We start from the raw sequence: 17,501 nt of genomic DNA, 5'->3' as shown, positions 1-17,501 counted from the left end.
AGCTGCAGGAACTTATGTCACCACAAAAAGAGTCCCAAATGGCTGCCCAGCTTGACAGAAGTTCTCAAGCACCACACTGAGCTCCAGAGTTAGAAGGGTAACCACAGACCTACTTCTCTTTTTAGCCATGAACAGACCATCTGAGATGCCCAGGTATTTAGAAAGATAAATAACTTGTTCGTAGATTTGCCTTATTAAAGTTTAGGGCTTGATGTGCCTCAGTGACCTCAGCTCCTAGGAAAGGTTAAAGGTCGGACAGAGTAATGTACTACTGATAGTGGACACAAAGAATGCAGCATTCATAGCCCACAAGAACATTTGGCAGAACTTCTTAGATAAGGAAGAAACTAACAAAGCAAACTCAGCAACTGTGTTGAATCAACTCCAACTGAGTTGTTCAAGTAAAAGGCAATTCTGGCAAGGGGATATGGCAAACACCACAGACCACCAAACCAAGAAACCCACCAATCCAAAAGACCAGAAAGACTGAGTATATGGACTAATTCGCATAAGAAGTGCAGGAATCATTTAACCAACAGAATACCAACTAATAACAAAACTATGTAACTTGTAGCCACCAAACATTACTGCCTTTGTTTATTGAAATACATGCGATTTCATACTGATAATCATTTGTGCCCTATGGCAATTGTGTTAGCCTTCATTCTATTATATTTCTTCCTTGTAGTAATGTTGTATGGAAGGGCAGTGTTTCAATGCCTTACAACTTTTCTTTTTTCATTTTAATGTACTAGCAGGTATGCTGCATTTAATCAAAGGGAGAACTTTTGAGGAATACACTCAGTGCAAATAGCTCAGGGTGTAGCTGAGCTGTGGCACAGCCAGCTAGGTGGCACAGCCATCAGCAAAAGGCCATGAACTGGTGCCAGCCCTTTGTACAACAAAGGGCACAAGAGACCTGTGGCGCAGTCAGGTGACGGACAGTTGGAAATGCAGCAAGAGCCAAGAGCCCCCAGATGTACCCATGCACAGACTGTATGGGTATAAAAGACAGGGACCCTTTGCTGGGATCCCTCCTCCTCCAGCCTGAGGTGTTATTCTGCTCTTGCACAATGATTACATTGTTTTAAGGACCCTGAGGTCTGAGACTCTGCTCTGGGAAATCTGAAGGCAGTGAGGAAAGTGGTCTGACTGTATGGGGTGTGCAGGTAACCAAGCAGGGAATCCATCACCTCCCAGGGGCCGTTGCCGCAGAGGGGCTTCTGTCCCAAGGAGGTGTGCCAGTGTGGCTGACAGAGCAGCCCCTTGGGTGCTCAGACAGCAAAGTTTCTTTATCACCTTTGTAAAAAAACATTCCATCCATTTTGTATCTATACACATTGCAGTCAGCAAAATGAATAATCTTAAAAGAAAACAATCCTACAAAGGACCATTCAGAAATATTTACCCATGACTTGGCATCTCATCTATATGAGATTTAGCTTTACTCAAAGAGAGCAAGAGAGCTACATGAATCCCTTTTGATTTTTATCTTATACAGCTGAGGAGCAGTCTTTGTTGCATTCAATACAGTTTTCATTTGTATCAAGTCAGATCTTTTTTCTTGCTCTTTCATCAGGCAGGTGTTAAAATGGAAAAGAACTGTGCTGGTTTCGCCTGGGGTAGAATTTTCTTCATAGTGACTAGTATGCAACCATGTTTTGGATTTGTACTGGATTGGTACTGGCTTTCTTACTGCTGAACAGGGATTGCACAGAGCCAAGGCTTTTTCTGCTTTTTCACTTGGCCACACTAGCAAAGAGACTGGGGGGTTGGGAGGGAACACAGCCAGAACAGGTGACCAAAGGGATATTCCAGACTATGTGGCATCACAGTCAGTGTTTAAGTCAGTCAGTCAGTGAGGGGAAGAAGGAGGAAGGGGGGGGGGGGGGTGAGGGGGGAACGACATTCCACTGAGGGGGTTTGCCTTCTCAAGTCATTGAGAAGTGTCTTCTCAAGTGTAATGGGGCCTTGCTCTGCTGGGGATGCCTGCTGAAGGAGCGAATTAATTCTTTGTCTTGTTCTTAATTCTTATTTTGTATATGTGTGTATAATTTTGCTTTCATTATTAAACTCTTTAAACTCATTAATTATGTAGCTTTTATTCTTCCAGTTCTCTCCTCAACCCTACTGGTGGAGGAGTGAGGAAGGGCTGCCTGTCTGGGATTAAACCACAACAAAGTCAAATTGCAATGAAAAAAAAAAATCCTTCTTCAAATGCAACCGTCCAGTTGTTATTTCTCTGCACTTTGTATTTTCCTTAAACGCTCAAGGTGCAGTTTATAAACCCCCGTAAGTCACTACACAACAAGAAACCTGAGGGCAGTAGCCAAACAGTACTGGCATCCCTATAGCTTTCCAATGAGGGAAGTTACCCTGTACAACTTAAGGCTAGTCTCCTAGAGATCTCACTAATTTAAACCCACAAATATTTAATTCTAGGATCAGCTAAAAGCCAAAAAAAAAGAAATACTGAAAACAAAATAACAAACACAGTCTCATTTCTAGTGAGTAGGAGCCATACCAGCTGAAGAATAAAATAAAGACATTTTTTTAAAACAAACGGAGCAAGTACTACATATGTGACCGCTCTTCCAACTAGAGCATCCTCAGAAATGCTCATGTTTGTCTTTGAATTAATAAGACGTCTCACAGCTCTAGACTACCCGATGCAGAACTGAGACAGATAAGCCACAGCCCATTTCAAACAGCACTTGTGCTCACACTGTTTAATAACTGATCTCAGACAAAATATACTATATTTAAAGGAACCCATCTAAAGGTCCAGACATTTTCAGCGAATAACAGAAAAATCTGCGCAACTATACATATCACCATTTTATGTATTTCTTCTGTTTACCCCGGTCAAAAGTACAAGTTCCAAGAATAAATTCTGAATCATGAAAACAATAATTCCACAATGATATTTTCATACCTGCTGACGACTGCTGAGATCCAGTTGCTTCCAAAACTGAAAATCTAAACAGAGATCACGCCAATATTTACAGACTAATGACACTGAAAGGCAACGTTCATTCAGAGATAAGTTGGAAAATATCTGTAAAGAAAGAAAAAATAAATTTGTCACATGTAATCATATTTTAGAGACAGAAATATTTTATTATCAATACATCTTGTAAAAGACAGAAAAGTATTAGCATGCATTATAATACACAATTTACAACTTGCCCCCTGATTGATTAGTCAGAAACAATAACAACAAAACCTACATCCCACAAGAACTGACAATATTAGTAAGTCATATTAGCATAAGCAACAATAGAATATATCCTAAGTACTCATCTCATAGACTAAGTTTCAGAAGTGCTTCTGAGATGGCACACCTAAAGAATTACAAATTAGCTCAGTGTTATTTGCAAGCCATTTAAAAAGTGCTTTCATTCCCATCCTGAAAGGGACGGGAAACCTTTCTTTTTATTTTCTATTTTTTAACTGAACCGGTAAGAAGGGTCTTAAAGGTATTACAGCATCAGGTCTTGTGGGAAGGGGGCATGGGATGCTAGAGTAAATTAGTAGAGTAAAACAGCATCATAGAAGAGAACTGAAACACAAAATTATCCTTTTATACCCCAAGGTTTTGAGCACTATAGCAGCCGGCAAAAAAAGTATAAACTATAACTTTACAGCAAGACCATAAATTGCCCTAGCATGTATTACATTCATCCCTTTCTTAAAACACTGTTGTTTATTAATAAATAGAAGAAGAGGGTCTATCAAGAGTTCACATGAAGGTACCCTGTCCGCACAAATGAACCTAAATCTATATGTGATCCTGTAATGAGAAAAGGCAGTAGTGGCATTATGCCTATACAGGAGCACAGACTGCAAAACATGAAAAAGTCCTCCCGCTGATCTGAGGACATCAAGTACTAAATAAAAGTACTACTGCCCATCTCAAAATCAATTTTCTCAAGAAAATATGAAAACACTGAAGAGTGTCCATAGGAAAGCACTGAAGTCTAGCAAATATGAGAACATTCAAGGAAACTACTAGTACTATTTAGCCAAGGAAAACGGATGACAAAGAGGGGGAAAAAAAGAAGGAATAATGAAGCATTGAACTATAATGGTAACTCAAAGAACTTTGTTCATTGGGTGGTCTTTGGAACAGACAAGACAACGAACTGTCAAGAATAACAACCATAAACTGTACCCCCTGTTCAAGGGGATGGCTTATCCCAGGAGTTTTAAATACGTATATCCCAACAAGACCCCTTGATGAAGCAGAGATCTAATAAGAGAGGAGGAGGTCAAATTTATGATGCTCTGTACATGCTTGTAAGATTTATCATTCTCCTCTTTTTCTAGCTATGAGAAACTTGCAATCTCTTATGCGAGACTCCTCAGTGCTGAAAAATTGTGCAGGAACCCCATTTCCCCACAGGCCTTTGCTTGGCCATTACCAGAGTCAGTGTCTGCAGTTAAACACAGCAGACAGAAGAGCAAACAATCACTGCCTCCTTTCTCCCTGCAGTTCTTGTCTGTACTCGTGAAACCAGGCACAGGACCAGGAGGTGGCTGCAATCAGCACTAAAAAACAATACCACCACCCTCAGTCAAGCAGAAAGAAAGCACTGAATAGTAAGTGGTAATTTGGCATCTGACATTTCCCACAGAAGTGTAATTCTACACATGAGAAAAGGTGACAGTCTGATGATGCTCAGTAATTTTAAGTTAGTAAGAGCAGTAGAAAACTTGAATTCCTGCTACCGGCATGAAACAGAAGACTGAATCTTTTAACAGTTATGAAAACCTTAGAATAGAACAAAGCAACATGATCCACATTACGTTTAGACAAACATTTGACTGACTCCAATTAATATTAACAAAATATATCAAGCTTGGCATTATACAATACTTCAATTAATCTTTACTCAAGTGGGAAAGAAATATGTTTATTTGCGGATATACCACCTTTGAGAAACCAAAGCTTGCAGTACTGAAGAACATAGTAAGCCTGGTAAAGACCATTGCTAATACAGCTGCCACTATTAAAATGAAAGTCCATAAATAATTTCTGTATTTTATTTTGTTTATCCTGGGTTGGCATGGCTAGGTTTTGAGATCTGGGGGGCTACAAAGGCAGCACCTCTGAGAAACTGCTAGAACCTTCCCTCCAGTGTCAGCTGGCACCCAAGATGGACCCACAGTGGCTGAGGCTAAGACGGTCAGTGATGGTAGTAGCACCTCTGGAAAAACGTAAGAAGGAGAAAAAAAATGTCATTGAGAAGAAGCAAGTCGCAACCAGAGACAGAGTGATGAAGAAGGAGCAGCAGAAACAAGGTATGATGAACTGAGTGTAATTCCTACTCTGGTCGTCCTGTACAGCTGGGGGAACGAGGGAGAAAACTGTGAGTGCAGTTGAGCCAAGGAAGGATAGAACAGTTAGGAAATATGTAGGTTTTACTTCTCATTATCCTACTCTGATTTGATTGGTAATAAATTAACCCAATTTCCCTGTGGGATTCACATTCTCTGAACCTGAGAGAAGCAGTGAGAGAAGCAGAGAAAAGAATTATCAAAACAATTCTTATCTCACTTGCTGCTCCTGTGTTGTGCCAAAGTAGAATGCAATATGGAGATTGTTTACCTAAAGTGATGGTGTTTTGTTTCCTTGGCCTATCAGGGCCAAGCGTGTGTCCAGACTGTTGTCAGGAGACAGTCACAAAATTCAGTGGAGTTGGGCGCTTGCACAGTTTCAGTTCAGCTGTAGTGTAATATACAATAGAATAACATAGTATAATAAAGTAATTAATTAGCCTTCTGATATCATGGAGTCAGATGCATCATTCTTCCCTGCATCAGGGGACCCTTCATAATCCAATATTTCCCCAAGTTCAGTCTGTTTTGCCCATGACAGTAATGACTGAGTGATCCCTCCCTGTCCTTAATTCCTTACCCTTTCCTCATGTTTTCTCTAACCAGTCAAGGAGGGAAGTGCTGGGGCTTTGGAGGGGGACCTGGTGTCCAGCCAGGATCAACCCACCATGCCACCATCCCACTAAAAGCTGAAAACCCATACAAATCACAGACCTACTGCTAACCTGTTTCTCCTGCATGAAGCAGCTGTAGCAACAACAAAACAAAAAAGAAACAAGTTTGATTAAGTACTTGACACAAACAGTACTGCTGCATAGAAAATATTCTTTAAAATGTCCAAAAGCATTTGTAGTAATGCTTTACTTCATGTTGTACTTAAGTCTAGAAGCAGAGACAATTAAGGAGTACAAGTAATGCAAACTGACTTCTTAGAAAACAGTGAGGCTACCAGGATGAGAAGCGAGACCCAAATCATTGCAGCATGTATAGGAGTAGCTATGTAAGTTACACAACCGGTACGTGCTCAAAAACAAGGCCTTTGCCAGTTTTATTATCTGCAGTAGCTCTAAAAGTTCCAGCTACAAAAGGATTCTGAATAATGCCATGTAAAACAACAGCTTATCTTCAGAACTTGCAATTGCTAAAAGATGACACATTGAATTGCAAAAGATGACATACTGAATTACACTAAATGGAATTTACAAACAAGGACTATACACATCCCAGGTGGTAGCACGTCACCCTTGTATTAAGCGATTAGCTGAGCTACTGATTAAAATACTACACTAGTGCATAAAACACTTCTACTCACTTTGATGACTTCACCACCCTTTAATTCAGTATTGTTCTCTAGACACACACTGATATTGTGCCTTAAATTTTCTAATTCCCAAGGATGTATAAATACAGCTGAAAGCTAAAACCATTCCTACCCACAGGCCTGTTCATTTAACTCCCACTTATGACAGGTAATTTGGACGGCAATGGTTCTACTAGTCAGCACATTTAATTCCTGAGGATTGTACTCAAACACCTTTCATATCGACCATTCAGTTTGCTCCCCCCTCAACTGTCTGATCCCTCTTCCAAACACCAGAATATCCTACAGCACAGTAAAGGAAAAAAAAAATTAATAGCTTTTTATAGAATCATTTTACATTCTTTTCCCTGTTGGCAAAAGGCAGGGGTAGAGGAAGCAGAGCTCTGGAAAAGGAGCTCCTTCTCTCTCATCTCACCTTCTTTCAGCTCAAATTCCTAATGTAGATGTCAGTTTCTCCTGGTTCACTCCTTCATGTCATTGTTAAGATTAGCGGTTTTATCTTTCCCTTCAATGGCTGCAAGAGACTCTCTGAGCCTTCAGGCTACATCCCGTTTAAGGATACCTGATCTCCCCCACTGACAGCCTTATCATACCTTCCAGAGAGAGTAAATTCTTCAACCACCAGCTCTTGCTTTGAAATAAAACTGTTCACACAGTCTCATTAAAGACCAGTAAATACCTTCCTTGCCTCAGTCTTCAACAGCAAGACTGGCTGCTCTCCAGGCACCCAGCCCACTGAACTTGAAGACAGGGAGAAGAATGAAGTTGTCCATAATCTACGGGGGAACAGTCAGTGACCCACCACACCACTTAAGACCCACACAAGTCTACAGGGCAAAATGAGATCCGCGGGCCCTGAGGGAGCTCGTGGAAGTGCTCACCGAGCCACTTTCCATCATTTACAAGCAGTCCTAGCTGGTAACAGGGGTGTTTCCAGTTGACTGAATGCTACAACATGTGATGTTCATCTACACAAAAGGCTTGAAGGAAGATCCAGGGAACTACAATGCTGTCATCAGACCTTGGTCCTGGATAAGGGTATGGAGCAGATCATCTCAAGTGTTGTTATGTATAGGACAACCAGGAGTAAGGCCCAGCCAGCACGGGTTTGTGAAAGGCAGGTCCTGCTTGATCAACCTGGTCTCCTCCCATGACCAGGCAACCTGTGTGGTTGGGTTTCACCTGAGTGAAAGGCTGTGAATTTTGTCTGCCACAGTTTGCTTTGACACAGCACTCTCCTGGAGAAAGGGAGACTGGGAAAGCCATGTCTGCTCACGGCTCGCATCATGGTACTCCAGGGCAGTGACCATTCCCCTGTGCTGGGCACTGGTGAAGCCACACCTCAACCCTGTGGTCAGTTTTGGATCCCTCATTACAAGAAAAACCCTGAGGCGCTGGTGTGTGTCCAGAGGGCACTGGAGCTGGTGAAGGGTCTGGAGCATGAGTCAGATGGGGAGCAGCTGAGAGTTTTCAACCATGAGAACAGGAGGCTCAGGGGGAACCTTATTGCTGTCTACAACTGCCTGTAAGGAGGGAGGATTCAGGGGGATTCATGGTCTTCTCCCAGGCAAAAACTGACAGGACAACAAGAAATGGCCACAAGTTGAGACAGGGGAGGTTTAGTTTAGACATCAGGAGAAATTTATTCACTGAAAGGGTTATCTAGCACTGGAACAGGCTGCCCAAGGCAGTGGTGAAGACACCATCCCTGAAGGTATTTAAAAGACATGTAGATGTGGCACTTAGGGGCATGGATTATTGGTGGACTTGACAGAACCAGGTTAATGGATGGATTTAATGATCTTAGAGATGTTTTCCAACCTAAGTGATCCTACATCAAAAGAAAATACAAAAATGCAATGCCCATGACAGCAAGTCAACTAACATATACAGGAAGTTTTCAGCCAAATAACATTCCATCTGCTTCATTCAATTCAAACAGTCTAATTTTATGTTGATAGATACACCCACACAAATCCTTTAGAAGAGAAAAGCCACAGTGTTTTACCTTTAAACAACAAACCACAGCTAATTCCACAGCACCCCACATGAATCAATCCACCATTCTGAATCAAGTGATGTCCAATTGATTTTAAATCAACTAAACCAAGTCCTTGCACAGCACAATTCAGAGCACCAAAAATGTGCCTGATGAAGTTTTCGTGTTTTCTTCAACTTTTTAGAATATTTTGTAAGACAATGGATTAGAAAGGGAGAAAGCAAATGCTGATTAATATTAGTGAAGGGTCCAACCAGAAAAACTAGAAATAAAGTTATTAATTTCATTTTCTGCTTTACCACTAAGTCCTTGCATAATGGTCCTCAGACATTATACCCTCAACAGTTCCCCACTGTTTCTATATTAAAGGTATGCTAGAGAGTTCAGACTGTATATTTAAAAAAGACTATTTTGAACACTTGTGTCAAATGTGAAAAGTATTTCAGCAGAAACAGAGGAGAAAAAAAAAACAAAACAAGAAAACAAAAAAACACCACAAAGCATCCTATAAATATATTTTTGTGAAATAATAAAGATCAGTTTTAAAAAATCAGGAATCCATGTACTAAATTCATTTAGTGTGTCTTTAACTATTTGGTAATTGTGGCCTTAAATAAAGTTCCACAAAGTGATAAAGTGAAGAAGAAAACCTGCACTTTTAATCAAAGGATATAATGAAAAGTCAACCATAACCATTAAAGTTACTATGAATGGAAGTTTGATAGTAGAAAATTGTTTATGTGGTTGCCAACACAATATCATCAGCATGAAGTTCTCTAAGAAGTAATTCACATCACCAAGATCAAATATAAAAATGACCATAATTCGAGAAATAATTTTAACTTATCAAAAGACAATCTCAATATAAAAAAAAAATTAAAATCATAATCAAGGAGTTAGAATTATTGATTGCATATTCTAAAGAAACTTCTGTCACAGAAAAGGATGCAAGAGAATTCAGTTGATTGCTAATACCATTCAAAGATACTGCTAATGTTAAAAAACAGGTATACTTCTATGACATGAACAAAATATAGGCCCCACAGCAGAAGGGACTGTAAAAGGTGAATCTAAACACCCTCTATTTCTGTCCATCATTTTTATATGAAAGAAATAATTTCATTTCTGTGAATGAAACTCTCTATCAATAAGAAGTTTTTGTATTCAAGAACAGGTATCTACAAAATTGGTTTCATTACATTGCATCAAGTAGATTTGTTTGAAACCAAAAATCTTAAGAAATTAACAACAAAGGAACAATAAAATGCACACTCAAACATTTCATGGTGCCTAAGTAACTTGAAACATTCATTCTTGGAAAACTGCTCCTTTGTTTCATCAATTTTTTCAGCAACTAACTACAATTTCTTTAACAAAAATATTTCTCAAGTACCATTTGACAAAAAGAACGTGCTTAGCACATGACATTTTACTATGAACAGTAAAACACAATATTTGCTAATTGCAGGCATAGAGCAGTTAAACTACCAGATTAAGATTTATGTTTATTAAAGGCTGCTTCATTCTGTTTCAGAAAACTCAAGAATCATACATAAGAGAATAGGAAGGAAGAACAAGTATGTCCTTTGTTTTCAAGATATTTCTTCACTTTTTTCACACATAACTTAAAAAGAACAAGGGAAATACAAATAATTCTGAGTTTATGAAAGTGATGTGAGCATTGAACTCACACACCTCTGAAAGGAGCCTCAGTACACCTATGAAGGAAATCAAGTTCAAACTGTACTTGTGATAGAAAAATGTGCCAGCCAGGGAAAGTGATGATGTGAGTTCACATCACAGCCAGGATTCTCTTGGCAAGTTGCCATTCACAGCAACCAGTCCCCTACTTCAAGTCACTTGAATTTTAGCACTGGATTTAGTGACTGTGCTTAGAGAAAGTCCTAAGCAGGACTTGGAATCAGGCAGCTGATTCTAAGGAAAAGTTTTGCAATATTAGATTGGTGTCAGATTAGCCAGATGAATTTACTCCCCCAGCAATTGCACAATCACTCTACAGAGGACAAAGCAAGTGGCAGGAGCACACAGCCAGAAGTTACAAAAGGAGACAGACACTGCCCTTACCAGCCACTTACTCACAGACTGCCTTAGCTTCAAGGTAAACCACAATATTACCTTCTGTCTGTAAGAAATGCCTGTCCTCCTAATGGAAAGGAAGAGTCCTGACCAATAAGCAGAGTAGCTTTACTTGCTCACCATGTTTTTACTCTCAGAAACCCAACCGTCCTCACTAAAGACACCAGGTAGTACTTCTGAGTGACCACGCCAGTTTAAAAACAAAGACATTAAAACAAAGCAAAATCTGTGAAAGATCAAACATGGGTTAGGCAAACTAAACAAAATAAACAAATAAATTATTTGGGAATGAAAGCAGATCTTACATTTAATTTACTTTACATTCCAACACTGCAAAACTTGTAACCTCTTCGTTTTCTCCATGCAATAATATGTTGGTTTGGAGATGCTGAACAAGCCAAGCCAACACCTGAACAACATCAAGGAAACTTTTACTGGCCATGAGTGTTAAGGCATCTATCCCTGTCAAAGAAACCAGAAATTTCATTCCACAGCATTTCTTCTTCATCGCACAGCTCATTCTGTGATGTTAAAGCCTACATGCTTGAACAAAAAACACCTTTTCAAACACACCTCTGCAAAGGAAAACAATTGTTTTTGTAATTCTGCAATCAATTATAAAATTCACAACATCTTCCAGAAATTTATCATTGAGATAATAAGCATTTAGTTACTAGTCTACTGGCACCATTCCCTTCACAATTTTTCCCCTCAACTGCATTCCAGAAGCTCAGTAACACCACAGTGAACCTCAAACAAGTTCATTTCCCCACTATAATCATAGGGTAACAGTAAGCTTCATGGGAAAAACAAAAAACAGTCAAGAAGCCAAAAAACCAAAATAAATCCATAACAAACCACACGGCTGTGCTGATTATTGCTAAAGAAAAATTAATTCAGGCAAATTAATAGGGAAACTAAAGGACATTCTACCTCCCAGCATCAGTCATAAAGGTTTAAAACCCATTCCATATCTCTTAGTGCTACACTTAAAAGTAAGACTCAACATGAACTTTAGACAGGATAATAAGCTGGAACACTAGCATAAATAGGAAAGAAAGCTAGTATTACAAAAGTGACTCAATGACCTCACAGATAAAGTCCAATACAAATGATATATTTTGACGCCTCTTCCTCCTGACTAGCCAAAAGAAATTAAAAAAAAAAATTAAAAAAAGAAAATCACAGTGTAATTATAAAATGCACATGCAGTCTTTTCAGGTATAAATTCATAAAATCAGAAGAAAAAATTAAAGGTCTACCAAACCCACTTCACATCACTCAGATTACCTTAAATTCAGTGCTAGCAGTTTAATGACAGCAGCAATGCATCTTGTTTCAATCAGCATTATTATAAAAATACATGTTATCATTGCAACAAAAGAAAACCTGTAACTTATTTCAATAAGGGAAGAATGAGAAAAATAAGTAGAAACCATTGAGTAAAGAGAAAAGGAGTCAATAGTGATTCAAGTAACACTAATAATATACTTATGAAAATCCTACATTAAAAAATACCCACATATATGCTCACATACACACTTATCTTCCCTTTATAGCGCACTAGCTCTAAGCCAAAACTGACAGGGTTAGTGGTATAAGCACATGTTCATGCTTTATTAAAAAAAAGACCTGCAAACTGAGAAAGAGGATCTCAAAAAGAAGTCATCATCTATTCTAGACCCTCTTGTTTTGAAGCAATTTCAAGCATACCCCAAACATTCCTGATAAGGGCATTCCCCTTCATGTTAAGAACAGAATCAATAAATAGAAATCCCAATTTGCCATGATACCTTGGGTTTTAGCTTTCACATTTTTCAGATTCTCCGCTGTCTAGTATGTAACTCTGAAACTTCATATTGGTGTTAGTAAGCTCTCTTCACAGGGTAGTCGGCCGAAACAACTCCTTCCCAGCTACAGAATCAACGACAGCCATTACCCAAAAAGCATAAACAATGGTGGAGAGAAGGGGGCAAGCCAGGGGGTTGAGACTTCATGACCTGGAGCTGTAACTGGTCAATTGAACCCACTATGTAGACGAACCCAAACTTATAAAAGTGTAAAAACTTGTGACCAGGATCCATCTTGGATTCAATTTTTGTACAGCCCTGGCCAGGCTCTTGTGCTGCCCAAGGTCTTTTAAGGCCTTTCAATAAATACCTATTTTGTCCATTTAGCGCTGTCTAGTCTCTGTTCCTGATCAGCCTTTCTAGGCATCAGTCAGATAACCTTAGACAGGAAACCACTGTTACCAAGGTCTGTAAAATGATAGAGTGAAAGAACATTAAAGTATCTCACCCAAATTAAGCTTATTATTTCCTTCTATTCAACAAGGGACAGAAACACAGTTGAACTTCTATCAATTTTCTCTTAACTAAAGATTGCATCTCAGTCTTCTTTCTAAACAACTGTCATTCAGTTTGTCCAGAATCTTCCAACAACTGCAATAAGCCATATTTTTCATGACCTCTAGCTCATCTCTGATGCCTTTCACATTTGTGTGTGTATTTCCCAGAGACCCCAGTGCCCACAACCTACTTCAGTACTCTAACAGAGGCTTTAAAAGCACCAAGCACAGGAGAATTTCCTTTCTGTGTTTTACATGCAGAACTCCTGTTAATATACCTCAAAAGGAAATCTGAAGTGTTTGAACTGGCATTCTCTCATAAGTTCATGGCTCAGCCTGCAGACCATTTTACACCTTTTTTGATTAAACAGCAGCACTGCAAAAAGGTAACGGACACATCAGGAAGATTTATTTTTCTCTTTTATTTTCCAGGAATAAGCAGCAGTGACTCTTCAATAGGCACAAATTTGTGACATACAGCTCAAAGTTGCATGCAGCAGATTTTGCAATTTTCTGAAGTGCTTAGAAACAGTTTTGTTTTTTTGGGTATTTTTTTTTTTCATTCACACATATCATGGTCACAATCAAGCTATCTATAGCTGACTGATCTATAATTCCTTAAATCTCCTGAAGTTTTAACCGGAATGGCTTTAAATTATCCTTTAGTCAAACATAATCACCCTCCTCTACCAAGACTAAAGATGACATTTTGCCCACTGTATAACATTCCTTTCTCATAGAGGTTTCAGCAGCAAAATGAAAAGCAAAACCCTGAATCTGGAAGCACCATCCTTTTATCACTTCATATCGACCAGAATACCTCTTCACCAGCCAGGGAAACAGGATCAACTGGCACACTGCACCATGAACATCCCAGTCCAGCAGGGCCTATCTAATGATCTGCTGGCCAGCTTCAGTCTGGCAAATCCTTCCACCCATCCCAAACCCTTGGCTTAGAGGTGACAGAATCACTGTAAACAGCTAAACAGCACCTGAGCAGACAAAGTGGCAAGCTCGTCATAAAAGAGTTTCTGACATATTTCCTTGGGCTTGTCTTGAGCCCATCTACAGACACTGGTGAAAGCCACTACTGCACCAGCACCACTGTATCAGAAAGTCACAGACACAGAAATCAAGGAAGAAACCATCAGGATCTGTCTCCTGATGTTTCCCAGGATGAAATCTCTTGTCCTTGTATTAAGATTTGTGTGTCCTACACCTACTGTAAAAAGCTCAGTAAAGATTTTGGGTATATTTGTCTTCCACCTTATCAAAATAAAATGACACCTTTGGAGAAAGAATATCCTAAATATAAACCTATCTGTATCAAAATCCATCATAAGAAAGGCAGATGTAAATCCAGTTGACAGGACACCTGGTTGGACATGTGAAGCTAAAAGTTCTATAACAGAGTAGTATATTTTGGAAGCAACCAAAAAACCCAAAACAACTGAATAGTTAAGAGACAGATATATAGATAAAGATACACATATCTTGTGTACATATATGTATGTGTGTGTGTATATATATATATAAAAATATAAAATCTCAAAAAACCCAAACCACAAACCCAACTCATTAGTACAGCTATGGACTGAAGGGCAAATTTGGGGGTGAGTAGGTTGGCTCCTACCACAATGCTGGAAACAGTGGCCTATTTTTTCAGACACTGCAGAAGGAACTGACTACAGGACAACTGTAGAGACAAAATCACTGAGGAAGGTAGATGTCTGCCCTGATTTCAGCTAGGAAAAAGTTCTTCCCAGCTGTCAGTAACAGTGCTTTGTAGCTCATACAAAACAAATGTTTAGTGCATCACCTCAATCTCTCTTTCTTGCTCTCCTTTTTATACAAACATTGTTAGTAGCATACTTTATTTTTCATCACTTATTAAACTGTTCTTATCACAACCCACAAGGTACACTTTTTTCCCTTGAATTGTCCATTCAACCAGTCTGTGGATGTGGTGTATGAGTGGCTACCTGGGGTTAAAACAAAACCCCTTGTTTGTAAAAAAAAAGCAACCAAACATAAAACCCCCACAAGGGTAAGAATGAAATAGACACTAAATAACATTTAAACTAGTCCACAGGTAAAATGGACATGACATCTTCACTATTAAAGTTATAGCACAGTTATATATAGATATTTTTCAAAAAGTGAAACTGAGTACTAAAAGTAACCACAGAAAAGTATTCATGCTATTGATCAAAAAGTACTTCAGCTATACTAATCAGATGAGTCCAGTTTCAAATCCTAAAACCAAGAATCAAAGAAAACAGTTATCTTCCAAAAACAGTAGCTAACAAATGGATTCCCTTCTAGAAGAACTACAAGACAAAGTTTCAATTTTGTAATCACAGATGAAATTAATTCAGATGATAGCTCATGGATTTTTATTTGCCTAGAGTTAATTTGCATAGCACATCTATAAAACATGCTTATCATTACTAACACACTTTTGAGTATTAAAAAAAAACCAGACAAAACCAACAAACAACAACAAACCCTTAAACCAACTAAACCTCCCACAGAACCAGTGTTAAGTGCAAGACAGACAGATAAGTAGATTATTACTGTCTGACAACAAGAGAGTAAAGGAAGTACTTTCTACACTGGATGTACAACTAGCAAAATATGAACACCAAGAGTAATGCCTCTCACTCCTCCATTACTATATCATGCTTTAAGTTCAGCCATCTGACCTCTGAGAACTCCTGCAATCCTGAAAACTTATTCCCAAAATTTAAAGGCACACTCGCATCAGAATATGGAAAACATTAGCGGCTCAGTTCCAGCTAGACTCCTCTTTTTAGCTAATGTTTAGTTGAAGGGAAGTCACACAGAAGTCAAAAGAGTAGCTTAAAAATGGAAAGTAGTTCCAAAGGAGAACAGCATTAAAGGAACAGAAAGAGAACAAAAGGGACAGAAGTGAGACTGTTGCTTGGATATACAGCGTAAGAGGTTATGAAAGCATGTAATTTAAGAAGGCTGCAAACACTGTGGAACTAAGGCCAAAACTGATCCACAATACACTGCAATACAAACTGTTTAATAACCACCACTGAAAACTTGTCTATGTAGCTCCAACACCCAGGGAAGCACTAAATACAGTGACATACCCTCTTGGCCAGTACTACAACACTGATGAAAGTAAAAGTCGACTTGTAAAAAAGGCCATCTTACGAAGTTAATGGGTACAGTCAAAACATTTACAGAGACAGCTTCGGGAGCTGATTTGTGTGTCTGCATCTCCAGGTAATGCCTTACAACCTCGTTTCAAATGACAAACAAAGAAAGTCGCGGAACGGGACACAAACAACATCCCAGAACCCTATCCGTCTCCAAAAGCCAGGCGCTGAGCCAGCTCCGAAGTGGCCCGGCCTCCTCCGGCTTCCCCCTACACTGAGTCCGCCCGGCGACACCAGCACCTCGGGGGCTGGCACAGCCCCTTCCCAGATCCTCAAGGAGAGGGCTAGCCCGTCCGTCCATCCCCCCATCCCGACCCACCTTGAGGAGGATGGAAGGCGGCAGTTGGTTTATATCCGGGGTGGGCGGCGGCGGCAACTCTCGGCAGCTGTCGCCGGGGTACTCCAGAGGCTCCTCGCAGCCCGCCTCGCCGCCCCGCTCCTTCTCCTCCTCCCGGCCCTGCTCCTTCTCGTCCTGGGCAGTGGGAGGCGGCGGCGAGGCGGGCTGTCCCGCACCGCTCTGCTCGGCGGTGCCCCCGCCGCTCTCCCCCGCGCCGCCGGGCAGGGCGAGCAGCTGCGGCTCCGCCGGGCACTGGCAGGCGCCGGGCTCGGGCTCGGCGGCGGCGCAGCGCGGCTGCTTGCAGGGCGGGCAGGCGGGCAGCCCGGCCCCCTTGCGCTTGCACACCATCTCGGAGGAGACCTCGCCGGGCGGCCCCAGGAGGCCCCGCACCGGCGAGGGCAGCAGGCCGGAGAGGAAGAGGCGGTGGCAGCGGCCCGGAGGTTCCCAGGCGGCGGGCGCCAGGCGCAGGAGGCGGCGGGCGACGCGCTGCTCCGCGGCTGTCAGCGACACGTAGGGCGGCGGCGGCGGAAGCAGCGGGTCCCCGGCGGGCAGCGGCTGCTCCGGGGCGGGCGGGCTGGCGCCGTGCACGATGAAGCAGAGCATGCAGGGCCCGCGCAGTAAGCAGCTCCTGCTGCGCGGCGGAGGCACCTTCCCCCGTGGGCGGCGGCGATCCCGGCTTAGGCTCCTTGTCTCCTTCGAGAGCAGGTGGCCCATATAGGAGGGGAAGCAGCGGCAGCGGAAGGGCGGGTGTCACCTGCGGGAGGCGGCGCCGGGAGCTGACATGCTGCCGGCGGGCCGGGGCAGGAGGCGGTGGCGACGGCAGGGTTGGTTCCGGGACGCCGGGAGGGAGGGAGAAGCTTCCGCTACCG

The 17,501-nt window shown here is 41.2% G+C and overlaps 1 protein-coding gene across 1 annotated transcript in view; it reads right to left on the bottom strand.

Moving 5' to 3' along the window:
* The window catches only part of FBXL17 (F-box and leucine rich repeat protein 17), a 278,120-nt gene extending 260,645 nt beyond the window's left edge, over positions 1 to 17,475 (bottom strand). Inside the window, exons 1-2 of the mRNA XM_064405002.1 lie at positions 16,615 to 17,475; positions 2,936 to 3,058 (exon numbers count right to left, since the gene is read on the bottom strand). Of these exons, the coding sequence (XP_064261072.1) occupies positions 2,936 to 3,058; positions 16,615 to 17,346 (855 nt within the window). The 5' untranslated portion in view covers positions 17,347 to 17,475. The remainder of the gene's footprint in view (positions 1 to 2,935; positions 3,059 to 16,614) is intronic.
* Between the last annotated feature and the right edge of the window lie 26 nt (positions 17,476 to 17,501).

The sequence above is a fragment of the Passer domesticus genome, chromosome Z (assembly GCF_036417665.1).
Source record: "Passer domesticus isolate bPasDom1 chromosome Z, bPasDom1.hap1, whole genome shotgun sequence".
Taxonomy (NCBI): Eukaryota; Metazoa; Chordata; class Aves; order Passeriformes; family Passeridae; genus Passer; species Passer domesticus.
The sequence above is the reverse complement of the archived record's forward strand: the minus strand, read 5'-3'. Positions and strand labels throughout refer to the sequence as shown.